Below are 14,931 nucleotides of genomic sequence, written 5' to 3' on the forward strand. Positions count from 1 at the left end.
CTAGTATATTGCTTGGTATATTACCATCTTTTGGTTTTTTGAAAAATCTTCTCTTGCCCTCATGTCTTAGATGCCCCTTTTATTTATTTATTTTTAAAAAAACTATTTTCTTTTTATATTTTTGGCTACATCAGGTCTTAGTTGCGGCACGTGGGATCTTTCGTTGCGGCACGGGCTCTTCGTTGTGGTGCGCGGGCTTCTCTTTAGTTGTGGCGTGGACTCCAGGGTGTGTGGGCTCTGTAGTTGTGGCACACAGGGTCCAGAGCATATGGGCTCTGTAGTTTGTGGCACTCGGGCAGGCTGTCTCTTTGAGGCTCACAGTGTGGGCTTTGTTGCCCCATGGCATGTGGGATCTTAGCTCCCCAACCAGGGATCGAACCTGCATCCCCTGCATTGGAAGGCAGATTCTTTACCGCTGGACCACCAGGGAAATCCCTTAGATGCCTCTTTTCAATAGCATATAACTAGATTTTATTTTTAAATCCTGTCTGATGATTTTCACTTTTACCTGGAAAATTGGTTTATTTACTTTTGTAGTGATTGTTGATACAGTAGAAATGAATTGAAATATCAATATCTTATTTTGAGCTTTCTAAATGATCTGCTTTTTTCTGATTCTTTCCCTCATCCCTCTTATTTTGGATTGATTGTGGTTTTCCCCCATTCTTGGTTGGAAATTACACGTTCTGTGTGTGTTGTTTTAGCTGTTATTGTACCTATTTTAACATGCATATATAGTGTAAAATGTAAAACAGTGTCATCCTTCTTACTGTTTTTCTTTTGTTTGGAAAATGTAGTTATTTTTCATAAAATATGTCATCTAGCATATAATGGGTTTATTATTTTTTAATGAATTAATAACTTTATAATGTTCTCAGTTTAAATTTTTAATTTTTTTTCTTAAAGTCTAAAGGTAACTAATATCTTTACCTTCATCTTGAATGATACAAGGACCTTAGAATGCTTTAACTCTGATCACACCCCTCCCAGATTATATGCTATTATCTGGTTTCAGTTCTGGCTCTTTCTTCTCCATCCTCCTCCACATACACATACAGTAGACATTATTTTCTTCACAGTTGGTGTTTGTCTAGATTTGCCCACATATTTGCCAATATCTTTGCTCATCATTTGTTTTTGCATCTCAGACCTTCAATCGAGCTCATTTTCTAGAATATTCTTTCAGTAAAATCTTTGATGGTAAACTCTGTCTTTGCCTAAAAATATCTTTACTATGCCCTTGCTCTTGAAAATTGGTTCTGCTGTGTGTAGAACTCTAGGGTGACAGTGAAATTCTCTCAGGACATTGACAATATTGCACTGGCACCTCCTTTCCATTGTTGTCGAATCAGTCTAATTGTAGTATGTCATTTCTTTTCTCGCTGGATACTTTTTTAAAACAGCTTTGTTGAGATGTAACTCACATACCATACAGTCCACTCAAAGTAAAATCCACTGGTTTTTAGTATGTTCACAGATATGTTCAACCATGAACAGAGTCAGTTTTGGAACATTTTCATCACCTCAAAAATCTCATAACTCTTGGGAAACCAAAAAAGTCATGTGACTTGCTTTATTGTGACATTCTTTCACTTTATTAAAAAAAAACTCATACCTTTTAGCTATCACCCCCATCTTCCTATTTAGAGGTTCTTAAGCAACTCAATCTATTTTGTGTCTTTAGAGATTTGCCTATTCTGGACATTTCACATAAATGGAATCATACAATATGGGGTCTTTTTTTCTTTTTCTTTTCTTTTTGTTTTTGGCTGCCCTGCGCAGCATGCAGGATCCTAGTTCCCCAACCAGAGATCAAACCCAGGTTTCCTAGAGTGGAAGCACGGAGTCTTAACCACTGGACCGCCAGGGAAGTCCCTAATATGGGGTCTTTTTTGACTGGCTTCTTTTACTTAGCATAATGCTTTCAAGATTCAGCCATGTTGTCAGCATATATGAGTACTTCATTCTTTTAACCTGTTATCTTTTTTCCATAATGTAAAATTTACCATTTTAACTATTTTAAGTGTTATTAATGGTTATAAATTTTTAAGTGTTATTAATTTTTGTGTTATTGTTATTAATTGCATTCATAATGTTGTGCAACCATCACTGCTATCTATTTTCAAAACTTTTGTATTACCATAAACAGAAACTCTCTAGCCAGTAAGCAATAACTCCCCATTCCTCCTCCACCCAGCCCCTGGGAACCTCTAATCTACTTTCTGTCTATGAATTTGCCTATTCTAGGTGCCTCATATAAGTGGAATCATCCAGTATTTGTCCTTTTGTGTCTGGCTTCTTTCACTTAGCGGGTCTTCAAAGTTCATCCATGTTATAGCATGTGTCAGAACTTCATTTTTATGGCTGAATAGTATTCCATTGTATGTTTATACCACATTTTGTTTATCCATTATCTGTTGATGAACCCTTGGGTTGTTTCTACCTTTTGGCTAACATGAATAATGCTGCAGTAAACATTGGCATGCAAGTGCCTGTACAAGTCCCTGCTTAGAATTCTTTTGGATACATACTTAGGAGTTCTTCCAGGCAGGGACTGAGCCTCTTATAACCCAGGTATTTAGTATTGTAAACTTCATAAGAGCAGACCTTTTTGTCTGTTTTATCCACTGCTTAATAAGTACTTGTTTCATGAGTGAATGAATGAATAGGAGCTATTCATAAATGTTTGTCAAATAATTGCAATATACTTGAGTAGTTTTCATGATGCTGACTAGAGAGTTTCTTGCTCAGCATGGCAGAGGGGAAGGGGGCCTGCTTTTTTTCTTTTTCTTTTCTTTTTTTCTATCTTTTAAAAAATACTTACTGAAGTATACATACACAAAATTACTTATAAGTTATCAGCTCAATTAATTTTTATAAACCGAACATATTTGTATAAATATCAGCCAGATCAAGAAATAGGAATCCTAACTTTTAAAAGCATTAAAAGTCACAACTTGGCAGGCGCCTGACTCTGTAGTGACTGAGATGTGGTGGTTAACTATTTGCCAGAAAAGCAATTGTAAAGTCTTAGATGCACATGAATTTTTCCTTTCTAGATGTGATTAAAGGAGAATGTCAGATAGAATGCTGGGGCCTAGGGTGGCACTCGTTTCATACCCAACATGATAAACAGTATTGCTAATGGTTCATATCCTAGGGATGTGAGGCAGTGACTTTTTTGGGTTTTTTTTACTGAAAGTTACTATATTTTGTGTACAATGTGGCAGACTTGGTCATAACATGTATTCTTTCCTTAAAAACAAGAAGATCCTATATATAAATCCACACTTATTACAAGTATGTTCATTCTTTATCAACCCATTTCTAAGTAAAGGAGTGGCAATATGGAATGCTGTACTTCAAAGTTTAGAATCAAGACTACTAAAATATGAGTTTGTTTAAAGAAAATCTTTGCTTTTGTTGCCTTCTCTAGTCCTATTTAATAATTTACTTTTTCAGTTTCCTAGTGTTTAAAGCAGGTATTGGCAATTTTTTTCTTAAAGGGCCAGGTAGTAAATATTTAGGTTTGAGTGCCATACTGTCACAAGTACTCACTCTGCTGGTGTAGTGCAAAAGCAGCTACAGACAATAAATACATAAGTGAATGACTGTGTTCCAATAAAACTTTATTCACAATAACCAGCAGTGGGCTGGATTTGACCCACAGGTTGTTGTTTACCCATCCCTCCAATAGAGTATTATTTCCTTGTCTGATAAACAGATATTCTTAATTTAATGAACTCTAATTTATTAGGTTTTTTTATGTTTTATTTTATGGTTATCATTTTTTTTTTAATGAAAGAAAAACACTGCCACCCTCTGGTCCTGAAGATATTCTACTCTAGTTTTCTTCTAGAACAGGTATCGGCAAACTTTTCCTGTAAAGGGCCAGATAGTGAATATCTTAGGCTTTGCAGGCCACTCAGTCTGTGTCACAACTGCTCAGCTCTGCTGTTGTAGTGAGAAAGCAGCCATGGCCAATACATAAATGAGTGACTGCGGCTGTGTTCCAGTAAAGCTTGATTTGCAAAAACAGGTGGACTGTAGTTTGCTGACCCCTGATCTAGAATAAAACCTCAACAAATGGACGCTCAAAATGAAGTGGTATAAGGGAACCAAGGAATCATTTAGTAGTTTAACAAATTTATTATGTGATATTTGCCAAACTGAGGGCTAAATGATTAATTAAATTCTGGTATATCCACTCACTGGAATATTAAGATCATTGAAAATGATCATTTTGAAGACCAAGTAACATGGGAAAACACTTTTAAGTGGGAAATCAGGATAAAAATTTTAAGTTTGTATCTTAATAAATATGGACCTACTAGAAGGAATACATGAATTTTTGTTAGGTAGAAGAATCTTTTTCTGGTTTTCAAATTGTCTGCATTGTCGTTGTATTCCAAAAATAACTTTAAAATGGCATAAAGGGATGCCAATTAAAACTATTGTTTTTTTTTATCACTACTATTTAGTATGAAAGAGAGAAGCTTTGTAAAACTATTGTTCAATGAAGTCCCAAAGCCTTTTTTCTTAGTATAAGATTGACATTTGAGGAAAATGCATTGTTGCTCTATTCAAGATATATTGTCATTTTTTTCTTTTATTTTTTATATTTTGACAGTGCCCTTATGTCTGCCATTTGTTGTATTTACTTACCAAAAAAGAGAATGGTGAGTATTTTCATTCCAGTTGTATTACATTCACTCTGTGGAATTAGCATTTGTATCGGCCTTTATAAAGTTAACTGTTAGCATTAGTTCTATGACAAGGTTTTGTGGGATTTCTTTTTAGTACTTTTATCTAAGAGCATCTGCTTAATGGCTTAACTGAACAGCGTAATTATATTCTTAATGTGTTGTAAGGAGAAGCTATCTGAACAAGGTTTCTTTTTATTCTGAACCACAGACTAGTAATTCTTTTCTTTACCTTTTCTAGTCAAACCATTTCGTGTGAGAAAACTGCTTGATCTTCAGGCCAAAATTGTGAGTACTGAAAAGACCTAAGACTGGCCAGTGTACTTTGTGCTAGATACCGAGCTAGGCTTTGCGGATGTAAAATCGAATGCGTCATTACCTTCAAGGAACTTAATTGCCTGGGGAGCTCAGTCAACAAAATAAAAAATCAGAATCAGACTGGGGTCAAGGAGGAGTAGTGATGGTGAGTAGAATTTAACTAGGCCAAGAAAGAAGAGGAAGGGCACTCTTGGCAGAGGGAACAGCATGAGCAAAGCCAGGTCGATACCAAATAGCAGAAACCGTTTACGGAACTGGGTTGGTATGGCTGGAAAATAAGTGTTAGGGAGTAGTCAAAAATGACTACTTTATTTTATTAAGGTGACTAGCTTATTTATTCTGTGGCTGTGATCTAGGAAAGCATTCTTTTCTGGATACTTAAACTTCAGTATATTCCCTGACTTTTATCTCTTGTCCTTACAGCTCTCTTGCATTGTTATTTCCACTATACCTGCCAGGTGACAGAAGTCTGTGAAGCTTTGGGTGTAAAACAATAGGAAGTTGTAGTGCCTATGCCTAACTGTTGAAGCCTGCGTAACCTATGTAGAGGCATTCAAATTTCATGAAAAATACAAACACATGCGCACATGTGTGCTTCTCCATTGTGAGGTTTCCTGTTGGTACAATTCAATGATTGTTCTTGTTTTATAGCTTCCTATTTTGGCTCTCTGGGTGCAGTATATTCTCGTAGCTCTCTGAGGATAGTAATGATAATGTTTTTGTCCAAATTTAATTTTATTTCACATTAATAGAAATTATGAAAACGATATACATTTTTCCATGTTAACAGCAAAACAATTCAATGGAATAAGAAAATCTTACCATAAATAAGATCTTGTTGATTTGTATTAACTGAGACAAGTATATGTTCAAGTTAAAAAAATGACTCAGTGCAGTGTCTAAAAATTTTTAACCCAGACATTAAATATATGGCTTCATTATTAATATTCTATATAGTACATTACTAAATTACCCCATTATCAATGCCTATTTATAAAGATACATTCATAAAATTGTTTTGATAAGCTGGATTTTGTTGACTTTGATCACATCCAGCAATACCGAGCCTAGAAGACATAGCCATGCTCACATGTAACTGAACATGTAAAATGGTAACAGGCATAATCAGCCCATGTAAGCAAATGTATTGGGTATGTGAATTTTTGATACCTGCAAAGGTATGTGTCCCCTCTATACCCATCCGTGCCCCATAACTTCCCATCATGATGGACACAGAACAGAGAAATTGTCTTTCTGGTGGCAAGCATGAATGGTGGGAAGTGGAGCAGGCACGTTGTTATCTTATACGCACCAGGCCCTTTGAGAGCAGTCTTTGGAAAAGGAAGGGGGAGTTCCTTTCTTGTTTGTTTGGTCTTTCATGGTAGATGCTTTCCTCAAATACCTGGTAAACATTGTTTGCCCATATTTAATAATAAAGCACTAAAATGGTCATTGGAAACTTGTGTACGTGAGCAGGACTTGTTCATTGTAGGATCTTGATGTTTCATTGGGAAATTCCCCAGATGATGGTGTCATTTTTCCTAAGAAATTCTCCTGGGGACTTCCCTGGTGGCGCAGTGGTTAAGAATCCGCCTGCCAATGCAGGGGACACGGATTCGAGCCCTGGTCTGGGAAGGTCCCCCATGCCGTGGAGTAACTAAGCCCGTGTGCCACAACTACTGAGCCTGCGTGCCTAGAGCCTGCGCACCGCAACAAAGAGTAGCACCTGATCGCCTCAACTAGAGAAAGCCCACGTGCAACAACGAAGACCCAACGCAGCCAAAAAATAAATAAATAAAATAAAATAAAGTAAAAATTCTCCTGTTTCCTGACTAGGGGTTGTATTCGTCAGGCTTCTCCAGAGAAACAGAACCACTAGGATGTGTGTATATATAGAGAAAGATTTTTATAAGGGATTGACTCACAAGATTATAGAGACTCATAAGTCCAACATCTGTAGGGTGGACCTGCAGGCTGGAGATCCAGGAGAGCTGATGTTCCAGTTTGAGTTCATCGGCAGTCGGCAGTCTGGTGGAGAATACTCTCTTGCTTGGGGGAGCTAGTCTTTTTGTTCTGTATAGGCCTTCAACTGATTGAATGAGGCCCACCCACATTATGGTGGGTAGTCTGCTTTACTCAAGAGTCCACCCATTTAAATGTTAATCTCATCAGAAACACCCAGAACATTTGATTTGGGCACTCCATGGCCCAGCAAAGTTGACATGTAAAATTACTTGCCACAGGGCTATAAACCTGGCTACTAGCACTCTGGGACTTAAGCAGTAGAAAAGATTGGGGATAGGTTCTGGTACACTCCCTCAGTTCTGCAAACTGTATGAGTCCAGCTTTTATCTTCAGTGAGTAAAACCCTGATGTTTGCCAGTGTAGTGAAGGAATTTGGGGTTCTAACTGCTTCTTATGTAGGCTTTCAACCAGTCCTTCTGTTTTTCAGCCCTCTTGCACCTCCACTTTTCAGAGGTATCTGATCCCTCAAATTTCTGAGCCTTTCTGGGAGTTCTCAAGCATGAATCTGCTGCTTTTGAGGCTTTTTCTGTTGCTGCCTTAGCTTTTGTTTTCTCTATTCTGCTAAATTGATTATTGTTTGTCCATCTTCATTTGAGGTTCCAAAATCTTGTTGAGACCTCACATGTGCTATTGTCTGCCTTCTTGTTCTCTTTGAACTTGTGCTTTATGCATTCTTCCATTCCTTTACTTTTTAGTGGGGCTTTATGAGGACCCAGAATTAAACATGTATGTTCAGTATGCCATGTTTAACTGGAAGTCTCTCTCTCTCTTTCTTTTAAGAAAGTGTTAACTTTTTAACAATAAAGATAGGTTTAGTTAACTAGACAATAAGTTCTAAAGGTCTCTCCACTCCTAAGTATTTGCTCTTTCAAAAACATTCCAACTCAAAGCAAACACTCTGGTACTAATTGATAATGAGTATAGAGATCAGAAGATATTTCAGCATAGATAGCCTGGGTCATTTTGGTTTTGTTATCATAAATTTAATTTCAGGAAGCTATTATAAAATAGGAATACTGTATTTCTAATCCCCATTTTCTGCCTTCCTTATTTTGTATAGTAGTTGATTCAATAAAATAGTAATATAATAAAACAGTTTGGTTTCTTCCTTGGAATTTTAGTGGTATGCTTCCTCTGGATAGCCAGATATATCAAACACAGGTATCCAGCAGTAAGGACTTCTGTCATAAAATTAATGTTTTTGTAAAGACTTTTTCAGTTATATCAAGCTGTTTGACTTCTGCATACTAATTGTTAGATATCCTAGTGAATTTTCCAAGGGTCATGATGCTAAGGTATTAATATTTCCTTTGCTCTGTTTTCTTGGCTTCCCTTTTTGTCCTTCCACCTTCCTGTCTAAATCAAGAATGAGTAAACTTTGAGTCCTGAGTATTATACCAGTGAGAGTAAGCCATGCTAGCAGATATGACTGGTAAGCCTAAGGCACGGGCAGAGAAGAAGAGAGAAAATATAAGGAAGAAGTAAAATATGGAAAAAGGTCACAAAAGAGAAAATGACAAGTTGGCGAGGGTTGCTTTATGATAGTTGATTTAAATGTTTGAGTTTCTATTCCTTGATTTTCTATAGCATCTTACTATAGCTATATCACATAATAAAATTAGGGTCTGAATATATGTTTAATCTTTTTATTTTATTGTTACTTTTTTTTTTCTTACTGGCCACAGAATTGAAAATTGAAACTCTTATTTTATTTCAGGGAATGCAGCCTCATCTCCAGGCTTTGTTGTCACTATATAAATTCTTTGTTCCTACTTTGATTTCTGTATCTTTGCCTATGAGGAAGAAGGTAAGGGATTAAGGAGCAGTAAGTCATATTGAGATAGAAATATGTTGTTTTGAGTAAGTTAATTTATAGATTTGGACTAAAATGTTTACAGCATACTGTTTTAAGATCTAATATTGTGGCGCTGTTTCTGAGTGTTTTTAGGGATTAGCACTTCATTTTGATTCCATTCAATGTATTCCATTCAATGTAATAGATTCCTGATTAGAAAAAAAACTTAAATGGATTTGCATGGGTGTAAAATATTTCATAATTAATATACTTTCAATTAATGAAGAGTTTTAGGTTTTATGCTGCTCCGACTTATGGATACCTCCTCTCGTGTACTTTACATTCAAATTTATAGATCTATTTTAAGAATTCAGAGAATCTGTGGAAGACAGCTCTACTTGCTGTGAGGCAAAGGAATCAGGGACTTCCTCCAGAACCTCTAAAGTTGATGTTAGCTAATGTCCAGCCTATAAAAAGAGTAAGTATCTAAAACCCCAAGTGACTTGCAGTCTTCTTTTATTAAATTCAAACAATAACCATTCAGATGTTGGAAGAGATTATAAATATTTAAGTACATTTTAATTACCCAGTATTCTATGCAAACTATATTCAGACTCCATTCATTAAACCACCTTAACAAGTGCTTTTACATTTATAGTTTGTAATCTGCTTAGTCCATTGATAGATTGTTTTATTATCTTTCTTTTTTAGAAATGGAATTCTCACTCAGTTATACCAGTGCTAAATTCCCGTAACTACAGTAAAGAAAGTGGGAAAAAGGGGATGAATCTTTCTGATTATTTCAGTAGCAATGGATCATTTCCACTGGAACAGCTTAAAAGCTTCCCTCAACTCTTACAGAACATCCATTGCTTAGAGGTATGTGACTGGACCATGTGCTTATTTGCATTTTCCATTTGATCTTCATGGCCTTTATTTTTGTTATATATTTCCTATCTGATGATTTCCTTGTTGCTCTGATCTCCTTTTTATATACTTACAGTTGACCGATTGTTCTGTCTTTGCAGCTGCCTTCTCAGATGGGCGCAGTGCTGAACAACTCTCTGCTACTACACTATATTAACTGTGTCAGAGATGAGTCAGTCTTACTGAGGCTCTATCACTGGTTGAGTCAAACATTACAAGAAGGTAAAAATTGATACTTAGAAGTGTTAGATGAATGAAGAAGGAATAAGATGGTTTACAAATGGGTTTCTTTTAAAAGGGTGCCAACTTCTAGACAGGAGGAGCCTTCATATGCTGTAATTATTTTTCTGGTAATCATGTATTCAGAGCCTGAATGCTGCTGCTGTTGTAATTTTAAGGGGTAGTAAGAAAGGAGGTGTATTGTTAAGGAAACACTGCTGAATGGCCACCAAAACTCACTGGGTGGCTCTACTTTGATGACTGTCACAGTCCAAGGCCTCTTCATCCTTGTATGTTCAGAAACTTGCTGTTAAGCCCCCAGAACCATCAGATTTATGCTAACCAAACTCAGAGACTGTTGTGTAAGCCAGAATGTCAACTTTTTATTTCATAATAAAAGTAATTCTGGTGACCAAAATTTTCATGTTTGCCGACTAGAATAGCTCCTCTCTGCTATCAATATATATGGGGGCCACATTAGTCATCAGAAAGTTTCTTAATTATAGAACTGAAGGAAAAGGCAGTGAGGGAGTTTTTCATCCAGGCCATAGTAAAGCCTGATCATTTCATTCCTCCAAGGAGGTTGATTTCTCTAAACATAGTATTGAGTTCACCCGATTATTTCTTTCCTAGATAAGTAAATCCTGACTCTCCAAGTGTTTAAGGTCAGTTTTAGTCGGTTCCAGGATAACTCTCCTTTTCCTACTCAGTCTTTCTTTACATAGGATATGATACAGTTTGTTAGATTTCCAGTAACTAAAGTTCTGCCACCCTTAGATTACCCCCAGCTCACCCTAATCGAAGTTTAGGCATTCTCAAACTTTTAATTCATACACTTATAGTCTTTTGGATTACTGTGTGGCATAAAGCTAATCACATTCATTATATGTGACATTTACTAGTTTATTTTTTCACCGTAAGCTTTCCCCCTATATTACCAAGTTCTTGAGAAACATCACACTATCACTTCCACATATATATTATAGTCTCCAGTGTGAGTTGGCTAGGATGTATGAGACAGATAGCTTGTTTATATTTGTCATTTATTTGTCACTTTAGAGTTGTGGTGGTTATGTTTTGTGTAGTTTTTAGTGTTGTGCAACCGGAGCCTTATGTTTAATATTTTTGTTCCAGAATGTATTTGGTACAAGGTGAATAATTATGAACATGGAAAAGAATTTACCAACTTCCTGGACACTATCCTCAAGGCAGAATGCTTCTTACAAGTAAGATTCTGCTTGTTTCCTACACACTTCACCATTTAAAAAAATATATTTATTTATTTATTTATTTATTGAGCTGCGCTGGGTTTTAGTTGCGGCATGCAGGATCTTTAGTTGTGGCATGCGAACTCTTAGTTGAGGCATGTAGGATCTAGTTCCCTGACGAACTAGATCGAACCCAGGGATCGAACCCAGGGATCGAACCCATTCGAACCCAGGCCCCCTGCATTGGGAGCGTGGAGTCTTAGCCACTGGACTACCAGGTAAGTCCCACCACTTCTTAATTTATTTAGATATCCATTAAAAACCTTTTCTTTAGTGCTTGACATCTTTTGTAAACAATATTTATTCAATTCAAAATTCATTATAAATAGAGCCAAGTTGCACTGTCGTTTATCTTTGTACTGTTGGATTTGAAGAAAGAATTTGTTAAATTACGCAAATAAGAGAGAAAGGTATAGGGAATTCCCTAGCTGTCCAGTGGTTAGGACTCTGGCGCTCTCACTGCCGAGGGCCTGTTTTCAATCCCTGGTCAGGGAACTAAAATCCCGTGAGCCCCCTACCCCCCCAAAAAAGAGAGAAAGGTCTATAATTTAAGAGAACAAACTGAAGATGTAATTGAATGCATTAAATTAATTGAATTAGCCAGTAAGATAAATCTCATAGGGTCACTACTTGTGTCCTTATAATCAACAAACATTTTTTGATTGTCGAATATGTTCCAGCCAATTAATTATTTGGCCTGGGTAACCCTGAGTTATACTTTTAAGCTGCCACTCAGGTATCAGCACCATCAAGAAGCCTTTACTCAGTCTGGGTTAGATGTTTGTTCTACGTGCTTCCTTAGCTCTCTGTGTTTACCTGTATCGTGGTACTTTCAGCATCTGTTTTTCCACACATTATGAGCTCTGGACAGGTGGGAACCATGTCTAACTTTTCTTCATTTTCTTCATGTATGGGTGTTCAACTTGGTACCTGATACAAAAGAGATTCTCAATAAATGTTTGTTGAATAAATCTTAAGGGTATGGTGTGAAACCATTGAATTAGAAGTTGGGTGTGGATAATGGTGGTGAGGATAAAAGGATGAATTTAGGTTGATTTTTTAGATTTCCTGCTTGGGAGGATGATGATGGGAATATAAGAAAAGCAGGCTAGGAAGGAAAGATATATTTGATTTGAAAGATGCCTGTGGGATATCTAAGAGGTCCAGTAGGCAGTTAGATAATGAGCCTAGAGCTCAGGAGTGAGATTTGGGCTAGAGATGCAGAAATTTAGGACTCCTCATGATATAGGTGGTGGTTTTAGCTATGTTATAGATGAGATTGTCCACAGAATTCATGTCATGAAAAGAAGGTCCAGAATAAAGTCTTGGTGCACGCCACTATTTAAGGCTCAGGACGACAAAGTTAAAAGGGAAAACCCTGGATCTTCACTCTGGTAAAAACAGAGGCAGCCTAGACATTCAGGCCTCTCCAGATGGTGCTGCCCAGAGTTTGGGTTTGGTCTCTGGCCCCTAATGAAATTCCAGCCTTATTATACAACATTGTATACACTCTATTGACTATCATGTACTCCAAAATAATACAATTTCATTTATCTTTAAAAATATTCCATAACTTGACTTCTTACCTTCTTTCCAATTGGTAAAGTTTTATGGTGTTTGAAAACTATGTTGATAAAGATGGTAATGTATCCAAATATTAATCATCTGATCCTTTTTATGAGAAAGTCTGGCACCTAATCCAAGGCTTTTAATTATATTTATGACAAAAAACATTAGTCTAAGGGTAAAACAACTATAGCACAAAGTAAACTGGTTGTTTCAAGAGTAATTACAACTGAAGAGTTCCATGCAAGGTTTTACTATCAACTTGTGTTACAGGAGGGGTTTTATTCCTGTGAAGCATTCCTGTATAAGAGCCTTCCTCTCTGGGATGGCCTCTGTTGTCGATCACAGTTCCTTCAACTTGTGAGCTGGATTCCTTTTAGTAGCTTCTCTGGTATGTATCGCGAAAATTTGGAGTCATTTAATTTAATGTAATATTAATTAAAAGGATTGAATAATTTTTTTTATTACTTTTAGAGGTGAAACCACTTCTTTTTGACCATCTGTCACGGCTCTTCTTTACATCAACTATTTATTTCAAGGTAAAAAAATTGTCTTGCTTAGATTCAATAGGAAATATTAGTCTGTGGCTGGTGGTACACAGTTTTAAACCCACACTATAGCAGTGTTTTGTAACAGGAGTTGCTTGGACCTGGACTTGAGGTCCTGCATCATTCAAATCAAAGTTAATGTGTAGAATCTTCTGTTTTTAAGGTTATGTTACATGTAATTTTCCTGAACCATAACAGATGAGAAAGTGAATGAACAGGTGGCAAATGAGTATTAATAAAAACAAACTGGGAAATAACTTAAGCATACTTAGTTTGATTGTTGTGGTTGATAATTTTGTAGATACACTTATTCATTTCTCAAATGTGTATTGAGCACCCACTATGTGTTATAATATAGTCATTTTCTGCTAATAAAATTGTTCTAACCTTATATAATAAAATTAAAAGTTGTTACTATTTTGCGGTGTGCTCCAAAAAAAACCCACTGTGGCTTCCAGGACTAAGTTTGAGAGCCACTTTTTTATAGAATGGTTATTCCTTTTCTAAAAGAGTGACAATATAATTAATGTTTCTTTTATAACTTTTTTTCACCTTAAATCACTTACTGTTTGCCACATTTACAGGAAAAATATATTGTCCTGGTTAGTGTTTGTCATAATCAACTGGTACTTTATAATTACCTATCACATTAACTTGGATTCAAGTTTTATTTATATTATTTGTAACTTTGTACCTTACCATGTCATGTCATTCACATGACAATACACACTGCTTCTCCCAGATAACACATTTTCAGAGACTTCATTTTGCAACTTTCTGTGATTCTCTTCCTATCTTCTAATTCAGTTATTCTTTATTTCTTCTCTTATTCTACCAATCTAGAGCGCTATTTATCTGTAAATATTAGGTTAAACCATATGAATAGGTTTAACCTAATAAGTTAAAGATGTTTGACAATTGGCAGTTTCATATGTTCCAGCCTAATAAGTATATATACATTTATACACACATGCATATATTTATATTTGAGAGTGGGGGGTGGGGAGAGGAAGGGAAACAGACAGAAGGCCAAAGACAGAAATCAGGGGAATGCTCACTGTTTAATTCTCACTGAAAAAGAGGTGTCTATGAAGGAACCTTTTCAAGAGGTATGAAAAGAACCAGGAGAACAGTAGTGCCAAAGAAACAGAGAGAATACAGGCTATCAAGAAGGAGTGAAGGGATAATGTTGCTACATATACCAAGAAGGTCCAGAAAGATGTGGACCAAAAAAAAGTTTCTTTTGGAATTGATAATACAGAGGTCTTGGCTACCTTTGTGAGCAGGTTCAGTGGAGTGTGGGGGTAAAAACCAAATTGTGGAGGTTGAGGAGTTGATGAGAAATGAAGACAAGACAATGAGTATTGACTGTGTTTCCAAAAGTTTGGTTAAAAAGAAGAGGTAGAGAGAGAGAGAGAGAGAGCTGTAGTGGGACTTTGAATCAAGGGAAGGTTGTAATTTTCTTTGTCCCCAGAGTGAGAAAAACTTGCACATGTTTATAGATAGGATGCAAGGAGCCAGATGAGAAGAGAGAGAGGTCGAAAATGGGGGAAAGATGAGGG

The 14,931-nt window shown here is 36.4% G+C and overlaps 1 protein-coding gene across 4 annotated transcripts in view; it reads left to right on the plus strand.

The window, feature by feature from the left end:
* The window catches only part of CENPI (centromere protein I), a 45,127-nt gene that overhangs the window by 13,637 nt on the left and 16,559 nt on the right, over window positions 1–14,931 (plus strand). For all 4 annotated transcript variants that reach the window (XM_027086098.1, XM_027086097.1, XM_027086100.1 and 1 more), the window contains exons 6-14: window positions 4,631–4,679; window positions 4,945–4,991; window positions 8,764–8,853; window positions 9,197–9,319; window positions 9,553–9,720; window positions 9,870–9,990; window positions 11,122–11,213; window positions 13,095–13,212; window positions 13,296–13,360. In XM_027086098.1, coding sequence (XP_026941899.1) covers window positions 4,631–4,679; window positions 4,945–4,991; window positions 8,764–8,853; window positions 9,197–9,319; window positions 9,553–9,720; window positions 9,870–9,990; window positions 11,122–11,213; window positions 13,095–13,212; window positions 13,296–13,360 — 873 coding nt within the window. The remainder of the gene's footprint in view (window positions 1–4,630; window positions 4,680–4,944; window positions 4,992–8,763; window positions 8,854–9,196; window positions 9,320–9,552; window positions 9,721–9,869; window positions 9,991–11,121; window positions 11,214–13,094; window positions 13,213–13,295; window positions 13,361–14,931) is intronic.

Source organism: Aethalodelphis obliquidens, unplaced genomic scaffold, assembly GCF_003676395.1.
Source record: "Aethalodelphis obliquidens isolate GAN/ISIS:26980383/991018 unplaced genomic scaffold, ASM367639v1 scaffold54, whole genome shotgun sequence".
NCBI lineage: Eukaryota > Metazoa > Chordata > Mammalia > Artiodactyla > Delphinidae > Aethalodelphis > Aethalodelphis obliquidens.